At 42.9% G+C, this 26,629-nt stretch overlaps 1 protein-coding gene across 2 annotated transcripts in view; it reads left to right on the top strand.

The window, feature by feature from the left end:
- The window catches only part of Gpd2 (glycerol-3-phosphate dehydrogenase 2), a 136,424-nt gene that overhangs the window by 47,581 nt on the left and 62,214 nt on the right, over positions 1 to 26,629 (top strand). For both annotated transcript variants that reach the window (XM_050122261.1, XM_050122257.1), the window contains exons 3-5: positions 9,830 to 10,001; positions 24,394 to 24,518; positions 25,829 to 25,926. In XM_050122261.1, the coding sequence (XP_049978218.1) occupies positions 9,830 to 10,001; positions 24,394 to 24,518; positions 25,829 to 25,926 (395 nt within the window). The remainder of the gene's footprint in view (positions 1 to 9,829; positions 10,002 to 24,393; positions 24,519 to 25,828; positions 25,927 to 26,629) is intronic.

Genomic DNA, 26,629 nt, shown 5'->3' with positions numbered 1-26,629 from the left:
ATATATTTCTTTTTCCTTTCCTTTCTCTTCAACCCCAGATTTGCTATCTATACCTTCCACTTTCTTTTTATATGCATGTATGTATATGTACTTGTGTGCATCCTTGGTGTAGTAGGAGGCCAGGAGAGAGGATCAGATCCCCTGAAACTGGACTTGTAGTCTCTGTTAAGCAGCCATATGGACCCTCTGCAAGATCAGCAAATGCTGTTATAATTTAGCAAAAAAAAAAAAAAAAAAAATAAGAGAGAAAGATGCCATGCAACAAAAGTTCAGGTGGAGGGGGTTTTTATTGGGGGAAAGTGAATGGGAAGAAGGGGGAGGGGAGGGAAGAGTCTGGCTTTTGGGGGCAGGAGTAGCAGGAGTGGAGTGGCATAGTGGGGAAGGGGGAGAGAGAGAGGGGACAGACAGACAGAGAGAGAGATGGGAGGTGGGCAGGGTCCTTTTAAAAGGAAATATAGAGAATGTGCACAGAAGGTGCTCTTAGTAGCTGCAGCTGTGAGGACATATCCTGTCAGGACCCCAGGGGCAGGCCAGGACAGATGCCTGAATACTAACATTCCTCCCTTTTACTTATTATAAAAAGGTGAGGAGTTAGAAAGAGGTAACAGGTGAGGTGGGAATGAGGATGCTGTGTTCTCAAGACTACTTCCTGCTGACTTGTTGGTGTCGCTCATCTTTGGGGTACCTAAGAAAGCTGGGTGCTGACTGCTTTACATCACTGTCCATGCTCTGTGGCACTGTCAAGCACTGCTAGGACCTGACAAAATGCTGTTGGGGGTGGATCTAAGTCGACTCCCTAGGGTTTAAAGCAACTGGTCCATTCCCATCACCGCAGCATCACGCAGACATATTTGATGCTCTTGCACCTCAAGCTCTATGGCCAGCAGCTGGTAATCGTGCAACAGTAGCTGATTAGGAATGGTCAGTGGGTCCAAAAAACATTCCAGTGGGAGCAAAGAGGTATAAAAGGTGACACAATTCCCATGAATGTGGCAGAGAAGTAAGACCCAAGGGTCTGAAATTCCTAGCATCACAGGCAGTCCAGTGGCTTGTCACACAAAGGGCAGGGGTCAAGGGCTCTGAGCCCAAGAGAGACACAGTCACCTGGTACCAAGACTTCAAGAAAAGCCACAAGGCGAGGAGAAGTCTGTCCTAGAGAAAGGAAGCCTCACATCCAGAGGAATGGTCGGAGGTGGGAAGCCCTGCCAGAGACCCAGTTGCCAATATTGAATGGAAGGGGAAACCGCCAGTGAACGAGGAAGCAGATTTGTTGCAGGTGGAAAAGAGGATCTGTCGAGGGCGGAGCAGGTGGGTAGGGTCCCAGAGTGAAGTGATTACCTTTCAGTGAGCTCTGCCACTGAGCACACATGCTGCACGCAACAGAGTTAGGGTGCGAGTTTTATTGGGGGAGGGGAAGCGGAAGTGTGAAAGGGTAAAGGAGTGATACTTCCTTCCATCTATCAGGATCTCTGGCAGAATGTTGCGAAAGTCCCATAAAATATCAGGAAGCGGAGTTTTGGTAGGCTTATTCCCCATGAGCGAGGCAGAACAGGGTCCAGTAGCTTTTTATCAAGCAAGGATTATGAGAAACACACAGGCTGCTGGGTTATCCATCAATCAAGGGGCAGGGGCTGAAGGACCAGACTGTCACAGGCCTCCCAGTGGGTAGTCACGTAAAGGGTGGGGGCCAAAAGTTCTGAGCCGGAAAGAGCCATGGTTGCCTGGTACCAGGGCTTAAGGAAGCCAAAAGGCAAAAAACCACATTTGAGAGACGAAATGAGTCCTCACGCCTGGGAAATAGCAAAAAGTGGAGAAAGGGGAGTGGCTTGCCGATCATGTCTTGTTGGATGAAGGGGACCCAGCTAATCTAGAGATCTGAGGCTGTCTTATATGGACCTGGTTCCAGGATCCTGGCGTGCCTTAAACTGCCTGCGGGCAGGAAGAAGCTCCAGAAGAGCCTTTCCTGGTCAGAGAACCAATGTTATAATTTAGAAAAAAAAACGGGGCACGAGAGAGAAAGATGCCATGCAAAAGAGCTCAGGTGGAAAGGGTTTTGGCTGAGAGGAAAATGAATGGGAAAAGCGGAGAGGGGAGACCAGCTTCTGGGGACAGAAGTGGCAAAAGAGAGAAGAGGGGAAGGAAGGAGAGAGATACAGACAAATGGAGTTACAGAAAGAGAGATCGGAGGTGGGCAGGGCCCTTTTGAAAGGTAACTTAGTGAATGCACAGGAGGTGCCCCAAGGACAGACCAGTACAGATGCCTGAATTCTAACAAGTACTCCTCACCACTGAATGATCCATCAACGATCTCTTCAGCGTTTCTGTTTCTAAGCAAGACAGTAGATTTGGAGAGCAATGTCACTCTGAGACCTACACACATTTATTACATTATTTATTTAAAATATTTATTTGGGGCTAGCGAGATGGCTTAATAGGGAAGCAATCTTTCTGATGATGTGAGTTCAATCTCTGGAACCCGTAGAGGAAGGAGAGAATGACTGTCAGAGTTCTCAAAGTTATCCTCTTTCCTCCACTTGTATGCTATGGCATGTACAGATGTGCACACACACTAATAATAATGAAAATAAGAGTATAAAAGTCAGTTAAAATAAAGAAAATTATTAAATATTTATTGAAAGCCACATAGGTGGCATTCTCAAAACCTCAAATTGTCTGGCCACTTATGGTGTTAATTTATTTGAAGTTCAAACAGAGCCAACACTTTCCCCATTTTCCAGCAATTTCTCTTGAATCTAACATTCCATTGCTTAAATTACACGATGGGAGAAAGTGAGAGTTGTAGGCAGAGTGGATTTGCAGGAAACTATTTCCTCCTCTTCCCTCTAAAGTTCAGTGATTGATTGTTTGGGTACATTCTGGTTGCACAGGGCTCTGTGCACCTCTCAAAGGAATCACTGCCGTGGATCGACTCTACAGTACCTGTGCCTTCAGGAATTATAGGAGGTCTATCCTCAGTGCCTAGAAAGAGGGCACATTCATCACTTCTCATTGCTAGGACAAGATATTTTGACAGAGCAACTTAAGGGAGGAAGAGTTCATTTTGGCTTACAGTCAGTTATGATGGGAAGGATTTCCGGTGGTAGGAGTTAACAGGAACTGCATCTGGTTACTGAGCCACTTCTATCAGCCAAGACTCACAGAACCAAACCAGCACCACTAGCTGGTATCCACATTTTCCAACACATTAGCCTGTGGGGACATCACACATTTAAAGTAGAGCAATGGACTTGCCTGGTTTCCTGTGAAAATGTGAGTTTCCTTGCATTAATTGGCTCCAGAGTAAGCACGAAGCCCTCATGAATCTGTTTATAGTGAAACATGTGGCTTACTGTCATGTAAATACAAGAAAACCCATCGATTGGGTCACAAGAGGATCCATGAGGTGAGGATCATTCAGACATATGAAGATAAACCATATGAAGATGGTTGTCACCTTTGGCCTCCAGGAACACACAGATGTGGTTAGTCCTTTTCCATGACAACAAAACAGGAAGCAATTTCTCTCCATTCTAGCTGATTGAATGGCATAATATGGGCGAGTGAGTGATTGTTGCAGTCTAAAGTGATTTGCATGACACCTACTTTATACTCCAATTATTACTATACATGATTACAGGACAACCTGGCTGTTAATTGCCTGTGGTCTTTAAATATGCGCTTCTTTCAGAAATAGACACTAATTATTAGATCTTGTTTTCGGTCTCACCCGAAGTTGCAAATGTCTAGGATTTTTTTTTTTAATTTGCAAGTCTAATTGTGCTCAGACATAGTAAAACTGATCTCATTCGAAATCCTATTCAAGGGAAATACTCTTGGTAACTTCAGATTATGGACTTTACTTCCAATTCTATGTAGATTCAAGTCTCTCTCCATTTTAAAAGGAGATATTTTGTTTGTAATTGTGGGTCTGAATATGACTATGTGCACAAAAATGCAGGGTCCCTCAGAAGCCAGAGTCAGATGGGTTTCCCTGGAGCTGGAATTACATGGAGGTTTGAGCCTCCTAATGTTTGAGTTAGAAACCATACTTGGGTCCTTTGTAAGATCAATATGTGCTCTTAACCACTTAGCAATCTCTGCAAGTTCCATGCAAATCTTTGTCACAGTGCTGGAGGAATTTATTTTATTTTTCCTTGTAGTGCCGGGTATTGAATCTAGGGTGTTACATGTGCTAGCCAAGACCTTTCCCACTGAGCTGCAGCCCCAACTCACTTTTTCTTTCTTTCTTTCTTTCTTTCTTTCTTTCTTTCTTTCTTTCTTTCTTTCTTTCTTTCTTTCTTTCTTTTCTTTCTTTCTTTTTCTTTCTTTCCCCCCTCTCTTTCGCTCTCTCCCTCCCTCCCTCCCTCCCTCCCTCCCTCCCTTCCTTCCTTCCTTCCTTTTTCTTTCTTCCTTCCTTCCTTTTTTTTTTTCCAAGACAGGTTTTCTCAGTCGCTGTGGAGCCAGTCTTGAAACTCACTTTGTAGACCAAGCTGACCTTGAATTCACAGAGATCCCCCTGCCTTTGCCTCCTGAGTGCTGGAATTAAAGGTGTGCACTCCCACCATCCGGCTCCCCAACTCACTTTTTAAGACAGGGTCTCACTAAGCTGCCCATCGGGGCCTTGAACTATCTACTTTCTGACTTCCCAGGGGATGGTGCCACAGGGATAGTTTCATTGGTGAGGTTAGGTAGCTAGCTGATCCTGTGAAGAAGGACGCTTAAAAGAAATCCCACACTAGCTCAGAATTGAATATAATGGAGGGTTACTTATTTAGGGGTAGACTCACGGATCACAATCCTCTGCTGGAACGGGGAACAGCAACCGAATCCCATAGTAGGCATAAATAGTATGAGACCACGCCCAAGTGGGTGGTTAACTTAAAGGCTACTGGCAGTAGGAATTCTTACAGCAATTCTGAATCTGCAATCCTGAAGCTCGTAGTGCTGGGTTTGTACTGGGTTTAGGCCTAGGGCAGCAAACTCACATGCCTCCAGTGGACAGTCTGGTAAAATGAAACCATGACACTAGTCAGAGAGTATCCTGGGACTTACAAGTTCTGCCTTATCTATGGGCCATAACTGCTGGCACTCATTTGTCATTAATCTCAGTTAGGAATCTTGAGATTTATGTGACACTGAGCAGTTTGTAAAGTTGGATATGCAAGCCAGATTTTAAGAGGAGTATGTGACAGCAAAGAGCAGTCATGTATAGTATATTCTAGACTTAACACATGCTCTTCCCGCTTCCTTTCCTAGTTTCACCCAGCTGATACTCACCACTCTTGGCTTGATTTAGCTGGCCTTTCTAGGGAAGCTTGGCCAGGATATACGGGATGCCTTCGGTAACTGGCCTTTCCTTCCTTCCTTCCTTCCTTCCTTCCTTCCTTCCTTCCTTTCTTCCTTCCTTCCTTCCTTTATAGCTAAACTGGCCCTGAACTCTGTGTGTAGCTGAGTATGACCTTAAACTTCTGATTCTTTTGTGGTTGAGTGTTAGGATTACAGGCATATACTACCTGACTTGTTTGATGTAGTATTGGGGATTGAACCCAACACCCAAGGGTTTTATAAATGCCAGGTGAGTACTCTGCTGATTTAGCTTCACACCATACACACAGACACAGACACACACACACACACACACAGACACACACACACACACACACCCTTTTAGCTTCTTCTCAGCCTTAAACGCCGGTGAAAGTCATATTAGAATTGTCTCTGTGTCCTCTTGCCGCCTAGGCTATAGAATGCTTGAGGGACTTCCCCAAATAGTCATTTGTTGAGTGAGTGGTGCAGAGTCAGTCCATCATCTCAGGAGCATTTTGGTCTTTCAGTCGAGTTAGGACATTCTGGATCCATCCATCAGCAGAGCTCATCTCCCAGATTCCTGTCTAACCACCCTGTCAGGCTTAGCAGAGGGAGACCCAGAAAAGGCGGAAGGAGAGCGCAAAGATCCTTTTCTTAAAGGGTGTCATAACTTACCATCCCTGCTTTGTTATCGCTGCCCCCTTCTTTAGTTCCCTGAAATTAGCATGTTCTCGAGAAGGTAGAGTGCAGATGTGGTTTTGTTAGTCAAAGCCATCTGAAGCCAAAATGAGTCTTTCTCCTGTCATAATTCTAAGTAGGGCCTTAGGCTGTGTTTACTGCCTCTAAAATAAGCGCGGTGCTTAGCTTCTCAGTTGCAACAGTTTCCAGCTTTTTTCGAAAGAAATAAACAAAAATAAAATGTTATTTTAAAGTACTGTCAGAAATTAAATAAATCACCCTCAATAGTACTGTGCGTATATATAAATATATATTTTTAAATTGGAGGAACTCCTCAGTGCAACTTCTGCAACAGTCAGCATACCCCCCCCCCCCCGATATTAATGGACCTGATGAAGGTTTACTGTGCAGATTCGGTGAGCAGAAAAAAGCCACATGCCTTATAAAACTGCCCAGTACACAAGTGCTGTGCCCACAACTGGTTACTATTGTTAAGTCAGTTTTACTGAGGTGTGATTTGGGGAACAACTTAAAAAGTGGTGAATCACGGATCACTGACCTGTTTTCTGATCCCATACTTGGATTTTTGCTGAACATTGTTTATATAGAATGGTCACAATCATGTAGTACAGGATTCTAAGTCTAGCTTTCTTTCTTTCTTTCTTTTCCTTTCTTCCTTTCTTTTCCTTCCTTCCTTCCTCCTTTTTTTTTTTTTTTTTAGGGGAGAGGTTTCAAGACAGAGTTTCCCTGTGTGAGTCCTGGCTGTCCTGGAACTCACTCTGTAGATCAGGCTGGCTTTGAATTGAACTCAGAGATCCGTCTGCATCTGCCTCTGGTGTACTGGGTCTAAGGTATGACACATACACACACACACACACACACACACACACACACACACACACACACTGGAAAAGTATCTAAGACACCAGGCGAAGGACTACCCTAAACTCTTGCTTTGGCAGCATTGCAAATAAAGTCATTGGGAACCTCTGCTAACAGGTTTCAGTGTGGACACAGGCTTTCATTTCTTGTGGGTAATTATCAAGAACACTGATTGCTGCCAGGTTAAAAAAATAGCTTGGGGGGATAAAGCCATGATACCAATATTGAGCCACACCTGTGACATCCAACTATAAGTGATAATTAATTAGCTGTTTGATATCTGGAGTTCCCCAAATTAGAAATTATTGTGGCATGAAGAGTACAGGATGATATGGACCATCTGAGATTCTCTAGAGAGTTCCTAGCCATCTGAAAAGAATGAGCAGGACACACCTAAGAGGCAGGTTGCTCACTCATTACTGTCGGGCAGTTGAGTGCTATCCAAAGGAAGCTAAGAAAGAGAGGGAGAAAAATAGTCGTCTTGGATACCGAATTGAGTGACCAGTCAGTTGTGTTGTGGGCATGGGGTGTCTTGTGATGAAGAAGATAATGGTGTGCATGTAAAAATCTAGTTAATAGTGAGTTTAGTGAGTAAATACTAAAGCCGGATGATTCGGGGGCTTCTGAATCTCTTGTGAATCTTTCGGGTAAATGTTGGGAACATGAGATGTTGGAGACATATATTCCATATATGGAAATGTTGTTTTGGACAAGGTCTTGCCCTGTAGTTGTCCATGCTTTCCTCAAGTATGTAATCCTCCTGTCTCCCTGCCTCTTGGGCATTGAGATTACAGGCATGTAGCCACCATAAAGATGAAAGAGGTGTTTTTCATATTAAGATAAGGCAGGCTGAGACTATTCCCACAAAAGGTCAGGAAGCTTGCAGGATCACGTAACCAATGGGAGCGATGGATGCTCCTCACATCTCCCCTACCTGCTGTGGAGAAGCCCTGGTTGAGTCTTCATGGTTAGAACAGACTAGGGCGTTTTTGGAATTAACAAGTTCTAATGAACTATACCGTGATATGGTCTTTAAACTTATTTCTCGACTATTTCTAGAAAACTTACCAGGCAGAAAATGTCAGCGATTCTGTTGACGTGTGAAAACGCTCGGGCGGTTTAGTCACTTGTCAGTCCCATGTCCAAGTCTTCCCCATCTGTCCTGGCACAGTTCTGCCTCCCTCCCCACAGTGGTCAGAGTCTACCCCACCCCCTGTTTTGGCATTTGCTTTTTCTACAAATGTGTTATGTCTGTATATACTATCTCTCCGTGTGTTCTATTTTTCTTCTCATTAGGTGAGGAAGACAGAGCATAGCTAGAGGAGCCCAGTCCTTCACAGAACTTAGCAATTTCTTTTATTTGGCTTGTTACATGAGGGAACAGTTATTAATACATGAACAGGAGGACTTACATGCAGAATGGGATGTTTTTGAGTTTTGGCATTAGAATGAATAATTTAAAAATTTGTGCACTCTGTTGTAAGTGTGGAGGTCAAAGAACAGTTTCTTGGAGTCTGCGCTTCCCTGCTATGTGGGTCCTACGGACTGAAGTCAAGTTTATCAGACTTTCAAGACAGGGGTGCAGAGACTCAAGCTGGGTCTCTGTGATCCAAGACATGCTTTCCACAATGTTCTCTAGACTTCTGGCTTTATTTCCATAGAAATGCAATTGGCTTGATAATAATTAATCCAGTCCTAGGCAGTAGTTTGGTTTATCTGAATTTTTTTTTTCTTTAAAAATCCCTTATCTTGAATGAATAGAATAGTCTCCATGCAGTAACCACAGCTGGATATCCGAGCGAACGCTGTAAGCCCAGCCCTTAGGCCAGTTTGGGGCCAGTTTGGGACCATTTGAGGCCAGTATGGGGCCAGTTTGGGACCAGTCTGGGCTGCATAAAGAATTCCAAGCCATCTTGTAGATACATGAAAAGACCATGTCACAAAGACCCGAGAGCTCCTCTTCTTGAGCGAGCTTGGCCCTCGTCACTCCGAGCTTCATAGGTGACTTAGGTCAGAGTGGAAGGAGAACCTTCACTGTGCTGATCCTGCCATGGAATAGAGGGAAACAGAAGCTGTCATGTTTGGATAACTAAAGGAACAACATGCACCATTTACTCTGCATTGTGCTAAATGTGTCCACACAGTAGTGTGAGAAGCAAATCCCAAATACCTATTTTTCTGTGTGCTTGACCTTAAGCTCTGGTTCTGGAACTCTCTCATTTTCATTCTCTCTCTCTCTCTCTCTCTCTCTCTCTCTCTCTCTCTCTCTCTCTCTCTCTCTCTCTCTCTCTCTCTCCTCTCTCTCTCTCTCTCCTCTTCTTATTATGTTGTGCTGGCTGTCCTGAAACTCAGTATATAGACCAGGCTGGCCTTGAACTCACAGAGATCTACCCACCTGCCTCTGCTTTCCAAGTGCCGGGAATAAAGGTGTGAGTCACCAAACCCAGCCTTGCTTATTTCAACAAGGTACTGTCGACAAATCACAAAACTAAGAGTATACGTTTGTCATTAGAACTGCATAAGAAACGTATACATTTAAGAAAATGCACAACGGTTATAAAGTTCTCTTTCCCCCTCTCACATGATGCCTGTATTTTTAAATCTTGTCTGAATGGTTTGATACTGCCACTTAAAACCCTTCCTTCTGATTCCTCAAATTGGTTTAGGTAAAACATTTGGGAATTGCTACATAGTGCTAGAAATCATTAAACTTTGCTATATTTAAAACACAAGGAAACATTTGAGATAGTGAATGTGAAACCAGGTGTTCTGTGTGTAAATAACTGAGACCTATGTAAAGGACTAAAGCCGGCCCCATCACCGCTGCTCCTGTGACTGCAGCTGGACCTTGGGCTAGGACTGGTAGCCCTTGTGTCCATTATGAACCTCTTTATAGTACACTGTGTGCTTTGCTGAATCAGCATTCCAGATGTGTGACCAGAACCTTCCCGCTTTCCCTCAGGTGAGCCTGGCTTATGTGGAAGCAGCAGAGTGCCTCTCAGAGCCTGTGAACAGGGAGCCTCCCTCCAGAGAAGCTCAGCTCATGACGTTGCAGAACACATCGGAATTTGACATCCTTGTTATTGGAGGAGGAGCCACAGGAAGTGGCTGTGCACTAGACGCTGTCACCAGAGGTGAGTCGTCTTCCAGTATTGTACATGAAGACAGTGTTGACTCTTGAGCTCACATTTCTCTTGGTGTTCCCCAATTTTCCATCCTTCATGAAAACTCTCGCAATTTTAAAAAAAATCTAGGCACTTATATAGTTTTAAAATTAAATATAACTAAAAATATTTCACTTCAGCAGATTTATTTGAAAATGAAACTCTATAGTCTTGAAAATTCATTCGTGTAAACCTCATAACCTAATATTTTTCTATTTATTCTGAATCATGATACATTTAAAATATAGATACTCTAGGGTCTACTCTGCTATCACACTGACCTCAGTTGTCAAGTTTCACATCTCCAATCATGGTGTATAATTTGAGGGGGATTATGCTCAAACACGCCAAAGCAGGTGGGAAGAACAGCTTCCAGTCATCACAAGGCAGCTTGAGCTTAGCTTTCTGGCCAGCCTGGACAGGAGATTGGAAAGGGGCCATAATTCTATCTTTATGGGAGGTTGGGCTTGGGACAGCTCTACTCAGAAGAATTAATATCTTCTAGGTAGGTAACAATCTTCTGTGCCAAAGAGAATCCTTTCTCTAGTAGGAGTCAGCCAGGGAACTTATTTTTCCTCCTATTCCCAGTTGTTTTCTTCATTTACATAAAAACATATAATCATTATTTTCGTTTCGATTTTGTAACTATTTGAGGTAGTTTCTGCATGCATAATCGTATACAAGGCACTGCAAGAGAATACAAAGATGATCTCTGGTCAGTGCCTTAGGGAGCGTTTGTGTATAGATCACATTATACAGAACACATACCTTTCAGTGTGTGGATTAGAGACATAGGTACATCCGTCTGTAGGTGTAAACTCTCTCATTGATAGAGTGCGCAGGAGCCGAAAGGCTGCCAGCACATATAACAGTTTAATAGGCAACTATTACTTCCTGAGAAGGACCAGGACTGAAGAAATATGCTGGCGGAACTGCATAGAATCAGCTCATGTGGAGACAGCAGGTACTTTAACTGGGAGCACCGAGGCCAGATAGGAAGATGAAGAGGGAGGGGTTGAGAGGCAGAAAGTATATCAGGTGAAGACCTTGACTTTCCTGAGCAGGCCTCGTGAGATCCTGGAGATGAAGAAAGGGTAATTTGGAGGGTGCAGACACATCGACAGACTCTCCAGAGACACGGAGATAAATGCGGTGGTGAGGATAAAAGTGGGGTTGAGAAGAAAGCCATCTGTGGAAGGATTTTTTTCTTTCTGTTCTCTGTTTTTGTTTTGTGAAGGCAGGAGGAACAATTCAGTGCAGGACTGAAGTTGAATATGCAATCGAAGAAGAGAGGGTGCAGCACAGTCCCGGGGAAAGATGAGGAAGGGGCTGTCCCAGGTGTGCCCTAGTTTGCACAGGGGTAAAGATTCTAAAACAGAAGAAAGGGACCCTGCTGAAAGGACCTGAGAACTGATATAGGAAATCTGTGTGCTATGCTCCACTTATGTGTGGAAGGAAGAAACTTAAGTGATGAATAAACATACCACTGTCTTATAGAGAAGATAATAGGGAAATACATACCTTATAGAGAACACCTTATGGAGAGGATAACAGGGAAATACATACCACCACCTTATAGAGAAGGTAATAGCGAAGGAAAGGGGTTTCTTTGTCATGAGGGAGAGGCAGGAGGCAGGCGGGGAGGAGGAAGAGAAGGAGGTAGGAGAGGGGGAGAAGGAGGAGAGAGAGAGAATGAGTGTCTGTGTGCATACCTAGTACTGCCAAGAAGCAGAGAAAATAGAAACCAGAGAAAGTAGATTAGATCCAGAACAATTCTCAAATTGACTATTTATCAATAATAAATGGAGAAACATAATTAATAATAATAATAATAAATGAGGAAGGATTTACAGAAGCAGAGGGAACTGTTTAAAGACAGATCTAGAGGTGAAGAAGGCAAGGTGGCAGGTAGCAGAAGCTTGACATCCGGGGTGACTGGAGGACCCTGAGGGAATCCCCATGAAACCGTCACGCAGCCTTATTTCTTTTCTCCTATTGCAAAGTGTCACCTCTGTTCTCTTCATGTATTTCCTCTATTCTGTTTGAAAACGTAGACAAGACCAGTTGTTGTTACTCTCCTATACTGGGCTTCTTTCAGTAACTGTATTTAGAAGGGTTTCGTGTACGCTGTATTTATTCTTGTCAATGGAAAATGCTGTTTTGTGTGTTTTCACTAAGCGAATGAAGTTTTTTGTTTGCTTTTTTTTGTGAGTGTGTGGTCTGCACGCACACTTGTGTGTGGTTTTTGCAAGTATGCATGTCTACAGAGGACAGGAGTTGATGATGGATGTGTTTCTCAATCACTCTCCACATTCTTGTTTGTGAGACCTGAGCTGACTAGGTCAGCCAGCCTGGCCTCATAATTTAGGTGCTCCTGCCTTAGCCTCTCAGACACTTGGATTTCAGGCATGTGACAGCATATCCGGCTATTTTTGTGTTTTTGTGTGTGTGCTGGATGCTAAACCTGGCGCCGCAGGCCTGCTAAGCTAACCACTGAGCTGCACTTCCAGCCTCATGTTTTTTTCTTCCTTATTTAAAGCTCTACTGCTATGAGTTAAGTTCTGAACAAGCTCCTGAGCATGCAAGAACTAGTAAGATGTTAACCAATACAGTTTTTTTCCTTTGAGCAGTGAAGTAGGCATTCGGTAGTGATTAGGGAATTGTGGGTAGTGGTAGTGCGTTGTAGGTAGTGGTAGTGATGATGACCACAAAGATGATGATTGGAGTTTTCATGAGAGTCTTATATTTAATAACATCTAAGAAAATGATATGCACTTAATATTTTGTGACATATTGATCATCACCTTAGAGTAATTGCCTGTCTTTTTCTAAGTTTATGATTTACAGACGGGATGGTCATAGTGTTTATAATTAAAACATATAAGGAGGTGCTGAAGGTAGTGTGTATTTATCCTCTTACTGTGGTTTCTGATTATATCAGTGGCCCTCTGAAGTGTGAAATAACCATGGTCCTTTGGTTAATGAATTGCGCATTGTTGCTGTTCATTCATGGAATTTGCTCTTTTATTATATTTGATGCTTCACTTAACAACAAATTTTGCTTTCTCTGTGTTTGATATGTTTTTACCAAATTATTCCTGATTGTATCCATTAATCTTTAGTCACATTTGACAAAAATAAATTACTGTGATCTTTTAAAGTTACCAGTAATAATTAGATTTTTTTTCAGGACATCAAAGTTTTGGGGGGAACCACTAGATATGAAAGGATTTGTATAGAAATGTTTACACAAGCTTTTTAGATAAAATCCTATGTGCAAAGGTAATTTCAGCAGTGGAAAAACAAAGACAGTGGAGGCGAAGTTGTGGAGTCCTTACAATGGTCATTTATTTACATTCCCACCATCTACATCTTTTCAGGAATCAATTCTCATTTGTTTCATTTGGGAATATTATTTCATAAACATAACATGCCCAATTTGGCTGACGTTCTTCTGCAGGGCTATGATCAATAAATAGCAATGGCCTCACTGTTCACCACATCTGTGGCTAGTTTCTCTACTCAAGTATGGTCCCCCAGACACCATCGTGGGGGCTCTGCTCCCAAGGTAACAGTAAGGAGGAGACTTTGATTATTGCAGTCTCTGCCAGCTGTTGAAAGTGTTTCCTTTGTCTCTTTTTATGTGACTTTACTTATGTGTATATCACAGCTGTGTGTGACAGGTGGCAGAAGGATCAGTTCAAGGTTCTGAGACATTTTTCAAAAGCCTAAATGCCAGGGGCTGGAGAGACTGGGAGGTTGGCTCAGCAGTTAAGAACACTCACTGCTCTTTAAGAGGCCCCAGGTTCTGTTCCCAGTATGTGAACGAATGGTATCTCCAAAGGCCTTGATGTCCTTTGTTCTTCATGGGCTTCTGCACACTTATGATGCATATGAACGCACAAAGGCAGATACATAAAAATAATAAATCTTTAAAGAAACCCTAAAGACAAAACAATGTACCGGTACTTATGGTTTATAAAGTGGTGTACGACCGGCAACTCTTGACTCTCACCATGCTTCTTTTAAGTCTGGGCGGTTCAGCACAGTCAGGACACAGACTATGCATGCGGGATGCAGAAAATTCCAAGTTTGGTCTCACTGCTATTTATCTCTGACTTTCAGTAAGTTTCTCTTCCATAGAACTTCTAGACTTTTAGGGATAGTTGGAGTGTAATAGTAACATTCTTTTCCATAATCAAAGGTTTATGCATTGTAGAAAAAAATTGCAAAAGAAGGAGAGCCTGGAGTGAGCTTTGACTCTTTCTGGAGGCTATAGGCCTATATGCTTGAGTACTCTGCTACACTGCTCCTGGGAGTCGGGTGGGCAGTTAGCTTTTTGTCTGCTTGACATAACTGGAATCACCTGGGAAGAGAGAACCTTAATTGAGGAATTGATCCATCAGATTGGTCAAGCTCCTTGTGGTGGTACCACCCCCTACAGAGGTAGGCCTAAGCTAGTGGTTCTTATCATGTGGGTCATGATCCCTAGGGAGTTCTCATATCAGACATCCTGCATATCAGATATTCACATTATGTTTCATAATAGTAGCAAAATCACAACTGTGAAACAGCAATGAAATAATGTTATGCTTGGGCTTCATCACAACACAAGACATCGTGTTAAAGAGTCGTAGCATTAGAAAGGCTGAGAACTTCGGGTCTAGGATGTATAAAACGGGTGGCTGAAGAAACCAGTAAACTGCTTTCCTATGGTTTCTACTCCAAGTTACTGCTTAGTTTGCTTTGAGGATGGGCTATCAGCTATACAGTGAACTAAACTCTTTTCTCCTGTAAGTTGGTTTTGGTGAGGTTTTTTTTTTTATTACAGCAATAAGAATAAAGCTAGAACAGTGAGGGAAACCGCATTTCAGCAAACAGCAGAAAGCAGGCTCAGTCCTTGCTAGACACTGGATATGGTGTACTGTTGCAAATCTCTGACTGTTATTTTGGAAATTTAACTTTTCGCATTTTTGATTTTTGTTCTTTGGTGGTTTTTTTTTTTTTTTTTTGAGACAGGGTCTCTCTACATAGCCCTGGAACTCACTATGTAGACTAGATAGTTCTCAAATGCACAGAGATTTGCCTGCTTCTGCCTCCTGTGTGCTGGAATTAACAGTGTGCAACCCTCTGTCTGATCTTTAACACAGTTTTAATACAGTGATTTCCTTTGTCGGGAGTCAGGCAGGAAAAACTTGAAAAATGGTGTCAGACTCACTTGGGAAGCAAACCTGTGCCATCTCCTAGATTACTAGGATATTGGTATATATCGTAGAGGACGTATCAATTATTGAAGTGTTTTAAAACTACTATAGAATTCTGTGGCAATGTAATAGAAAGAAGAGTAGAAAAAAAGTAAGAGTTTAGAAGTGGATGGAAAGTTTAGTGTCTTCTTATGGAGTGTTTACCTAGTGTCTTCTTATGGAGTGTTTACCTAGTGTCTTCTTATGGAGTGTTTACCTAGTGTCTTCTTATGGAGTGTTTACCTAGTGTGTGAAAGGCTCTGGGTTGGGGCCTGCGCTGCTGCAAACAAAGCAAGAACAGCAAGAATTTTTATCTGTCGCAAAGAACAATAAAGTAAGGACCATATGAAACGTGGGAAATACTTGTTGTACCAAACAGGGTTTGTTTAAAGTAGTGCATTTGTTTGTGATAGGGATTCAGAGAGCACAAATTGGCTTCAAATTAAGTCAGGTAGCCGAGAGTCATTTCGAACTTCTGACCTTCCTGCCTCTACCTCCTGAGTTCTGGAATTACAGGCATGCGCCACTAATGTCCAGTTTAAATATTTTCAATGCTTTGCTTTGTCTATTATAAACAGTATTTAAATAAATACTCTGTATTTATTCACTCTTTAAAATTTTTATTAGTTATTTATTTTATTTATATGTATGGGTGTTTTGCCTGTAGAGGTCAGAAGAAGGTACCGGACCATCTGGCGCTGGAGTTACAGATGCTTGTTAGTTTCTAGTTGGGTGCTAGGAATTGAACGTAGGTCCTTTAGAAGAGCAATATTCAGCCATTGCTCTGGCCCAATTTAACCTTTTCATTTTGTTTCTGTTTCCCCTTTCTGTTTATCATATTAGATTTTTTAATTATTAATGAACTTAGTTCTTTAACAATTGAATAAATGTATGTAATGTATTATGATCGTTGTCTCCCCTCATCCTTTCTTCTCCCACCATTGTCAACCCTTCCCCTCCTTACCCATTCATTCCTCTCCCAGGTTTATAACTTTTGTACTTGTTTTGTGACCCATTTCAGTTAATCAGGGCTGTGTGGCCCCTGGGTGCGACTGTCCTTGGAGCCTGGTGGGCTCACCACTGAACTCTCTTTTCACTGATTGGTTCTCCTTTTCCTTGGATAGTTTTCTATTCTTGTCTGTTTCTAGTTGCTGCTGCCTTTAAGATCTATCCGGAACTTTTCCTCTCCCTGGGTCTTCTGCCTGTCCCATCTTCATCTTGACTATATGATGAGCCAGCTGGAGCCTTGGCTCTGGTGGTATGCTCTGGCTGTGTTTATCTTCTTGTATCCGGCTGGGACCCAGCAGATAATCCTCAGGCCTAGACAGTGGGCAGGAGTAGCTTGGCAACTTCCCATACAAAGTGCAGAACCCTTCTTCAGTCTCAGCCTTCAGTGGCTCATCTGCCTTTTTTGTTTCCTCACAGTGAATAGTTCTATTCCTGATCCTTTAGGATCGTATTCCCAGATTTTGAGCCCACCGGGACAGACGTGTTTGACCCAAGCACTTTGTTCTGCCTCACTTCTGGTCCAGGGAGTGTTTATCTTAATTTTAAATTAACCACATCTTTTTACATAGTTTTGTTTGAATAAAGAAAGCAGGAGTTGTTCAAAGATGGGTGTGTAATGGCCGTACTAACTAAATTTTTGTTATCTAAAAACTAATGTTTGCATGTTTGTATGTATGCACCTCTGTTTGTGTCTCTGTGTGTACTTGTGTGTGAATGTGTGACCACAGTAGGCATGCTGGGATTAGAGTCACATCGTTATACACATCTTTTTATGTGGATTCTGGGGATCAAATTTGGCTTGTATGGTTAGTACTTTCAGAGCCTGGCCTCCCTAGCCCTTGGAATTTTATTTATAACAGTATTTATGGTAGCAAGATATTGGGGAATGACTTCATAAATAAATATGTTAGTCAGTTATAGAAATCAGATAAAGCCAGGTGGTGGAGGCACATGCCTTTAATCCCAGCACTTGGGAGTCAGAGGCAGGCAGATCTCTGTGAGTTGGAGGACAACCTGGTCTACAAGAGCTAATTTCAGGACAGGCTCCAGAGCTGCAGAGAGACCCTGTCTCGAAAAACCAAAAAAAAGAAAAAAAAAGAAAGAAAATCAGATAGACCTGTAAGTAATTGCCAAGAAAATAGCCAAGATGTGTTATAAGTCAGAAAAGAATATTATGGAAGAATAACTTAATTACACGTATATTTTAAGCACAAATGAATACAGGCTATAGACTTAAGCTCAGTAAGATTATAGTAATATACACAAAACATTTTAAATAATTAACCTCAGTTTCCATTGGCTATTGTATTATTTTTGTCATTTTGTCTTACACTTCCCCCACTTGATACAGGCCATTTTTATAATAACAAGGTGAAAAGAAGGAACTATAGTAGCACCTCTCATTTCCTGCAACTATATGTTATGAACACAATTTTGTGACTTTACAATTGAATGTATATTTAAGTAACATAAAATACGTTAATGATATAGTCAAAGTTACCAGTTATATATTAGTTACGTATTTATCCATTTCCTAATATGCGCATAGCCAGAGGAATTGAAATAATGAATATTTAATATTTTACACACCTGTACAAAACATTCACTGTCAGAAAATGCCAGACAAAGTATTGGATCCAGACCTTGGCCTGCCAGGGTTCCTGCCAGCTCCTTGTAGGTGCCATCCTAGAGGAAGGAGTCCTTCGTATTAGGCCTTTGGGGTAGTCTTCTGTATTAGTAATGACAGTGGCTCAGAAACCCAAATAGGTGCCCAAAGTTCAAAGAAAGAAAATCTCGTCTTTGTTTAAAACCTCATCTTTCCCCTTGCAGCGCGCAGATTTGGTGCCAGTGTTTACATTACTAAGGCACGATCGTAACTTTTTGACTTGTGTTATTGCCTTGGGGCCTCTGATTATTTCATAGCGGTGGTTCCTGCTTTCCATCTAGCAAACTCTAACAGTCACATTTCTGAGATTTAATCCTAATGAAATAATTACAGATACAGGGAGTCTAAAGGAAAATATAATCGTGCTGCAGAATCTGAAAGGGTGAAGACAGATGTTCAAAAACAAGGAACTGAATAAATAAGCCTTAGTGAACGTTTAATGTAATACTTTAAAAGGCTTTAACAATGAAATTACATGCAATATTTATCGATTGCAAAATGTTTATAATAAACAGTGTTAAATGAAAAAAAAACTTTAAATATGATCCCGTTTTTGCAAAACTGTACGTATGTGATTATACACATGCACAGAAAATGTGAATGTTTAAACGCCCAAATGTCAACTGTGGTTATCCCTGCGCAGTGTAATTACAGGAGTTTTATTTTGTTCTCTGCGCATCTCCGCATTTATTATATTGAGCATGTTTTCATGCACAATAAGATAATCAGTAAAAGGTATTAAAATATACTTCTGTTGTATTCCATGTTGTGAGAGTTAAATGTCGTATCGTTTCTCCCTTTAGGTTGTAATTATTCCACTGCATTCATCCGACTGTCTGGATCCATGAGTTGTTTTAGTTGGAAATAGCTTGACAGTGTCCCTTAGGCCGGACGAGTCAGAACAGAGATGTGTTTGGTGCTCATCCCTCACCCTCCCTGGAAGATAGGGTTTACGTGTGCTGACACGTGGGGTGAAGATGAGCGAAAGCAGACTGTAGCACCTATTCTCATTGTCGTAATGAATAAAACCCGGAGTCAGATATGAGGGGGTGAAAGCAGAAGGATCAGTGAAGCGGTGCAAAAGGTAGAGAGACCTTTCACCTGTACCAATGCTCAGATCACAGGGGCGATCCTCTCAGACTGCATCCTCAGACTGCACTGAGCTCCTGCCTCCTCCAGCCTTACGTTCCTCACTCTGCCCAGCCAGATCATTCCTGTCTCCACCTCCCTAGTGCTGGGGTTAAACGTGTGGGATCCCAAGTGCTGGGGTCACCTTTGTGTGAGCTCTCTTCCTCCTTTAGACAGGTCCAGTCTGTACATCACAGGGTGGCCTTGAACTCACAGAGATCCCTCTGCCTCAGTCTCCCAAGTGCCGGGATTAAAGGTGTGCGCCACCACCATTTGGCCTCCTCAGCTCTCAGCAAGAGGTTGTTTGCATCCTGGGAACAAACCTTCCTTTTGATCTCTTCAACCCTGCCTTACCCAAGATTGCAAAGGCTAAGGATTGAGTGCCACATCGAAAATACCTGCAGTTACTCTAAGAGAATCAACGGACCCTCCTTTACTTCCTTACCTTATCTTTAGGAAACAAAGCCTTTCATTCAAAACCAACCATCTTTGGGGGGGGGGAGGCATTCGACCAAGACGACAAAACAAAAAATAAACAGAACAATTAGAATCCAGTGATGCAAATTTGTAATCCCAACCCTGGGAAGGCTGGTGCCTGAAGTGTTTCCAGCTACACAGTGGGCTACACAGTGAGTTACAAGGGAGCCTGCGATGCATGATGCATAGCAAGATCGTATGCCCCCAACCAATGCTCCTAACCCCCCCCATAAACATTTAAAAGCTCACACTTCTAGTTAAGCAATCAAAGAATGGAGTCATAGATTCGGCTGAGACATCTGATCGTGTTTTGACTGTATTATTTTTCTCTGTATTCCCATCCAGCAAATTCAAGAGATTTGGAACACTTGATGCATGGTGTAGTCGACCATGTCACGGTTCTGATGTTTTAGGCTTGCGTCCTTTCTTTTGTAATTTAAGCAACCTTTTGGTAACCTGGTGATTTCATACACCGATTTGGCAGTCATTTTGGAGACTACATTTGTTGTTCGCTTTGAGAAAAGCAGCCTCATTTCTCTGCAGAAATTCTGGTGGGTGGCTTGGTAATTTGACAAGAGATAATATGGCAGCAACAGAAGAGAGCCTGGTTTGATGGAAAGGCTTGCTTTAAATTTCGTTGCTGCTCACTGTGGTTTCTCACGGAAATACATATGAATAACTTCTTAAACACCTATTATAGGAAAAAGCAGGCACCTGGAACGTGACAGTAAGTGTCCTGGAATACCTGCCTGAAGTGGTTTGCTAGGTCCCTGGACAGCTCACAGAGTCGGTTTGGGAAAGAAAAATCCACCCTGACAAGAAGGTCCCTGAGACCTCTTGCTAGAGCTGCCTCCTGAGATAGGACTCCTGATTGGCCAGGCACACTGTGGGCCTCCGGTCTGCTGTAGTCAATTCTCCAGCCTCATCCCCACCCCCTCACCCAAAGAAATCTTTCTAGAACCCGAGTCCATCAGATTTCTTCAGCATTTCCCTTGATGACCAACATAATAGTACTTCAGCTAAGTCTGAGAACTTGTGGGAAAAAAATTTAAAATTTGCTTAAAAAAAAAATCTAAGCAAACTTTGGTTCCTGGAACTGGACACCCAGAACTGAATAGAGTGTAGTGCATCTAGGCACTAATGCATATTACTTAAACTAAGTGTGTCCCGTAGACGTCTTCTCGGAGGCATTTTCCTTTTGAGGATATCCAGTAATTGCTGTTGAGGCCAATAATGGCCTTTTAGGACAGGATTCAAATGCCCCAGTGTGTTATCACATTCTCTCATGGGATTCCTGTCCCCAGGGGCAAGCTGCCTGTGACAAGGCTAGGCACACACACTCCCTCCCTCCTCTTCCCCCCTTCATCCTTCTCTTCATCTTTCCCTCTCCTCTTCCATGGTTTCATTATACATCATAATTCTCCAGCCTCGGTGACCCAGGGCTGGAATGACAGGTGGTGTTTGTTAGTAGGATCAGCTTGCCTCTTAAGTTGGCCTCTGCCTATAATAGGCCCTCTCTCTCACTCACCCATCTTGATCAAGGCCCTGTGAACTCAGACTTTGCTGAAGACTGCCTCCCCAGAAGTGGTTAAAAACTAAGTTGGGGTACTAGAGAGATGGCTCAGCAGTTCAGAGTGCTTACTGCTCAGGTTTGATTCCTGGCACCCACATGGTATCTCAAAACCATCCATAACTCCAGGGGATCGGGTATCTCTTCTGACCTTTTGTGCTACTGCACAAGTGTGGTGCACATACACACACCAAGGGAGAAACACACACATGCACACGCATACACACACACTAAAATAAGTAAAATATGAAGGGGGGAAAAATCAACCTTAACTGGACATCACCATTCCTTCTACAGGAATTTTATTACCAGTAAATCTCTTCACAGATTTGAGTGGCTTAAACAGGAATGCCTGTTTCATGTCTGTTGGGAAGGTCGGGAGTCACAGCGAGTTCTGTGTGTCTACAGGCGGTGCATTTTCTGTGACTCACTCACAAGCTGCCAGCAGGGTTCAGTTTCCCTAGCTGCTGGACTGGGGCCTGGACTCCTCGTGACCTGTCATCTGGGGACTCCTGGTTCCTTACTTGTACTGCATGTGCTAGTTGAGAGCAAGTGCTGGTGCCCCTGTGTAGTGAGGTGAGGAGAGGTGGACTTCTTGAGTATGGGGAGCAGCTTGCCTTCAAGGCTGCTATGTTCCTCTGCTCAGGAGGGGGGCACTGCGCACAGACCACACTCAAGTGAGGACTATCAGGCGAGTCTAAGATCACAGCCTGGAGAACATTTTGGGCTGCCCAAATAGGCAGCAGAGGTTGGATACCCTCTTCTTGTCCTCTCAGGCTCACTTCTCTGGTACATGCATCTTGATGCAATAATGGTGATGCTAGGGTTTAAAGAGAGGCACATTTTAAATAATGTGGCTCCTAAATACCATCTGAAAGTCAACTCCCTCGTCTGATCTTCAACTGAAGAAAAAAAAAAGGACCAATTTAGAATACCAAAAGGACTCTGTCGGACTTACTAAGTGAAGGTGGTAGAGTATGTGCCGAAGGGGTTGGCGAATGTGATTTTGAGCATGTGCAATTCTGGGTTCACGCCCTGAATTCAGGTTCTGATCTGCAGGAAGACGAGAGATTCTTGTCTCGGAAGGAGGCCCTTGCGGGCCTCTGCTGTTCTTCATTTGTTTGCCTGAGCAGAGCCTCTTGACAGCTGGCCTATGCCCCACTCATATCCAGAGTCTGTACTTGGACTCTCAATACTTTTTAAAATATGCACTAACAGCCAGAATAAATTAAGCATGAGTAATGTTTTAATAATTTAGGGTATTGCAGAACTTCTTCTGACATATATGCTTAAAATGGGTGATGTGGGTCCATTTTACTTGTAATTTCTGTTGTTATTACTAGGTAGGACGTTGATATTGAATCAAAAATCACTTTTTTTTTTGAGACAGGATTTCCTCATGTAGCCTTGTATATCCTTGAACTAACTCTATAGAACAGGCTGGTGTCAAATTTACAGAGATCCACCTGCCTCTGCCTCCTGAGTGATGGGATTAAAGGCATGCACCACCACAGCTTGGCGAAAAAAATCTCTACTTTTCGATCTTCACTGCATCCAAATATTTTGTGCTTTTAAGTCACGGGAATTGTTCTGGTTTTTATGATGGCGTTTCCATTGAATTTTTAAACTGTTAAAGTCATAAAAGCAGCCCTTTGACACTAAATGGTTCGGAACCAGGTATATGCACTTCCTCCATCCTAGCAGTGAGGGTCCAAATTACTTCTGCCTCATATTATGATGGCAATTGGATTCCATGACATTGCCTATTGCCTAAGGGGGTAACCAGCCCTCAGGCCTTCCCAGTGGTGTCCATGGCTGCACACCACAGGACTTGTGAATTTTAAGAACTCACTTGGTGTGTGATACTAACTTGGAGCACTGCTTACCATCTGCAGTCCTGAAAAGGACGGGGTGTCTCTGCAAGACAAGAAAAAAGATCAGAAGTAGATTTTCACCCTATGCGATTTGTAGTACTCTTCAGTTAAAGGAGATAGGATAGATTCTAGAATGTGCCTATATCTGTTCTGCCTCATCCTAGCAGGAATATTATTTTTAAAATTTTTTTTCGTGTGTGTGTGTGTGTGTGTGTGTGTATGTGCATGTGTGCATTTGCATGTGAGCGCAGGTTCCTGCAGAGGCCAAAAGAGGACATTCTATTCCCAGGAGTTGGAGTTACAGGCAATTGTGAACCACTTGATTTGGGTGCTGGGAACTGAATTCAAGTCCTCTGTAAAAGTAGCAAATGCTTCTAACTACCGAGCCATCTTTCCAGCCCTGAGAGTGTTTCCTTTTTCCATGGATCCTCCGCGCTGGTTCATTTGTCCTAATTTGTATTTCTTTTTAAATCATGAAATAGTATCATCAGCAAATGCTTTGAATTGCGCTGTAAGTGTAACAGTAGAAGTTCTTTGACTTTTGAATCTTTATGTTTATGTGTGTGAGTGTTCATGTGTACTGAGTCAGGGGACAATCTTGTTGGAGGCAGGGTGGCTTCTGTTGCTTACCACTGCACACAACGGCTATTTGGTTCATGAGTCTCTAGGAATTCTCCCGTCTCTGTCAGAGTGCTGGGCTTACAGATCTGCGCCACTTGGTTCATAGTTTTGTGCGTTCTCTTGGCTGAACTCAGATCCCCATGCTTGCACCCTTGTGTGAGAAGCCCTTCACCCCATGAAGCCCTTTACCCCGTGAAGCACTTCCTCATATTCCCATCATGTTTTATCACGTGGAAGCCCCCACCTGCCGGTGTCCCTTGTCCCATACCCTTCTCTATGGCTGCCTCACTATATCCACTGGATAACCCCCCAGACTCACTTGCAAGTAGGAGCCAGCACACAGAAGGAGTCAGGTTAGTTTTGCTGGTGAATGCATTGCAATAGCACAGAGTGCAGGGATGGAGCAGTTTGCATGCTGAGGGCTGGGTGACAACACCCATTTCCATGTGGGAAAAGATGGTGTCCCCCCCCCCCCCCCCGTTTGACCCCCTAAATACTCCAGAGAACCTTGCTGCCATGAAACTGTACCGTAATGTTTTCTAGGTGTGATTCATTCACAGTTTAATATGCTGCTAGTTCTGGCTTGGCTTTTCCCTCAGGAAGAGCCTAAAATCTCTTCATTATAATATAGACAGTGTACTGCACTTTGAATACAAATGTATCCATGTTCAGACTAATTTTTCCAGTGATTGTCTCTACCCTGGAGAAGTGCCTTTAATGAATTACATACAAATTGTGTAATTTAAGAAGTTAATTTGGTTTTCTGGTTACACAGGACTAAAAACAGCCCTTGTAGAGAGAGATGACTTCTCATCGGGGACCAGCAGCAGAAGTACTAAATTGATCCACGGTGGCGTGCGATACCTCCAGAAGGCTATCATGAAGTTGGATGTTGAGCAGGTAATTGTGTATGCTGGCTGTTAAACAAAAATTGCCACTATGCTTTCTCTACCCAATTAAATCAGGCTTTTTTTTTTAATTTTTTTTAATGGCTTTAAACATTTCTTCCTGTTCAGAATTCCCGTTTAGTGTGTGCTGCCGGGGTATCTTTCATGAGAGGTGTGCCAGTTCGTTCTGGATCGTATCAGGTTTATGGGTAATCAGGGGCTTTTTCTGTACAAGCATGTCAAAGTAGCAGATTTACAGAGTCACTTTTGGAAGTGTTGCCTTTTAACAGTTGTGATTGGGGTTTTGCCAATGGCCACCCAATTGCTACATTTCAGGGGCGCTGTGCTGTAATGCAGACCGGGAGGCAAATTGGTCTCTCAGCTGCAGCTGCGATCATGCACTCATACTGTCGCTGACATATTCTTCAGGAGAAAAAAAAAATGATCTGAGTCACGCTTTTCGTGTGTCACACTTTATTGTGTCCAGTCTGCCATCATTTGAAAACTGCCAAGGCCGTGTGGAAAATGACATTTCCCAGAGGGGTGAGGAAAAAAATCAGCTTCCCTCCATATCTGCTTTTCTTAGGAGGAAAAACACAGTAGCGAGGACTTGCCATTGTCAAGTTTTGAGCCTGGCCCCCTTTCTCGCCTTGACAAGTCAGCTTTGAATCTGTCCCCTTTTCCTATGTCTCTCTTCAGCTCCTGTGATAGATGCAAAGAAAGCAGCGCGGGCTTCGTGATCCGCTGATTTCAGATGCGTTCTGGCTGATTTTGTAATATCTGCAGCCTTATTGTCATGTGTCAAATTCGCATTATAATAATAATAATAATGCCAGCTCTTTAGGCAAGTAGAATGGGGGCCCCAGGAGTCAAGACAAAGTCCCCTTTACCATCTGTAAAATAGCTGTTCAGGGCTACAGATCATCTTTGCTAGGTTTAGGGAAGGCAAGAGAACTTTCCACGAATCTGAGCAATCTGTTATCTCTTACCTGGAGAAGACATTCCGGGGAACTGAGAAAGGGGACAATCCAGAGGAAGCAAGATAAATGGTTACAATAATCTTGTAACTCAAGTCAGGAAACTAGCGTGCGCCTGGGAACTCTGACAGCAGGTTTTTCTCCTATGCAAATACAGTTAAGGTTTCTAAAAAATCTTTGAGGTTGACAGCATGATGTATTATTAGAGATTTGATTAGGAGGGAGCGCTCCTCGCTCGGGGGTGGAAGGTTTCTGTATATCCATCAGTTGGCAGGGTGTCTATTTGCCATTTGAAAATATTATGATCTGTTACTGCCAAACTCATTTTCTCTGTTTTGATTTTCAGTATAGGATGGTGAAAGAAGCCCTCCACGAGCGTGCCAACTTACTAGAAATCGCTCCCCACTTATCCTCTCCGTTGCCTATAATGCTTCCAATTTACAAGTAAGCCTTTGCCGTCACTGTAGGCTGTGTGCTTGTCTGAGGTCAGCAGAGCAATGTGGCTCTTGTGGAAACGATACTTCCGTGTGTATTTCTTAATGTGGTTTTAATGGCCCTAATCTTTAATGCATTTCAAATACTTTCTTTGGTGTATTTAAAAATATAGGTTTTCTTAAATCCTCTCTGTGGACGTACGTCTAAGGGCCGGATTTCGAAGGCAAAGAGGTTGAGGTCCCTGTTTAAAATTAATGGACTCTCATTCCAGGTTTTTGGAGTACATAGGTGAACAGCTGTGTTTACACTAAGGCATTTGAATGAGGTCGTATGTGCAGCATAAAATGTGATTCCTCGTCTCTCCCCGCCACCCCCCCCCCAAAAAAAATTGTCCTGACGCAAAATCAGAAGCTACTGTGTAGCAACTCAAAACCCAGCTAGCTATACTGGGCCATTTTTATTATCCAAGTTCACAGAGATGAGATTCATCTGGAAGGTGTGACTACACGCCACCAAACTCATTCCCCTAATGGTAGACCTGTGTGTGAAGTTGCCCTACGTGGGAGACAGGCCCAGTAACACATAAAGGTGGATTATGTAATTCTTAAAGCCACACGGGTGGTGCAGGGCTGGAAACGGACTTAGTCATCCAGCCCGTGTTTAGTTAGAGATTGCTGAGGATCTCTTCAACCTGGGTGTAGTTTACATTACC

Source organism: Alexandromys fortis, unplaced genomic scaffold, assembly GCF_014885135.2.
Source record: "Alexandromys fortis isolate MF-2015 unplaced genomic scaffold, M_Fortis_MF-2015_v1.1 scaffold_8_9099976_23576923, whole genome shotgun sequence".
Lineage (NCBI taxonomy): Eukaryota > Metazoa > Chordata > Mammalia > Rodentia > Cricetidae > Alexandromys > Alexandromys fortis.
The sequence above is the reverse complement of the archived record's forward strand: the minus strand, read 5'-3'. Positions and strand labels throughout refer to the sequence as shown.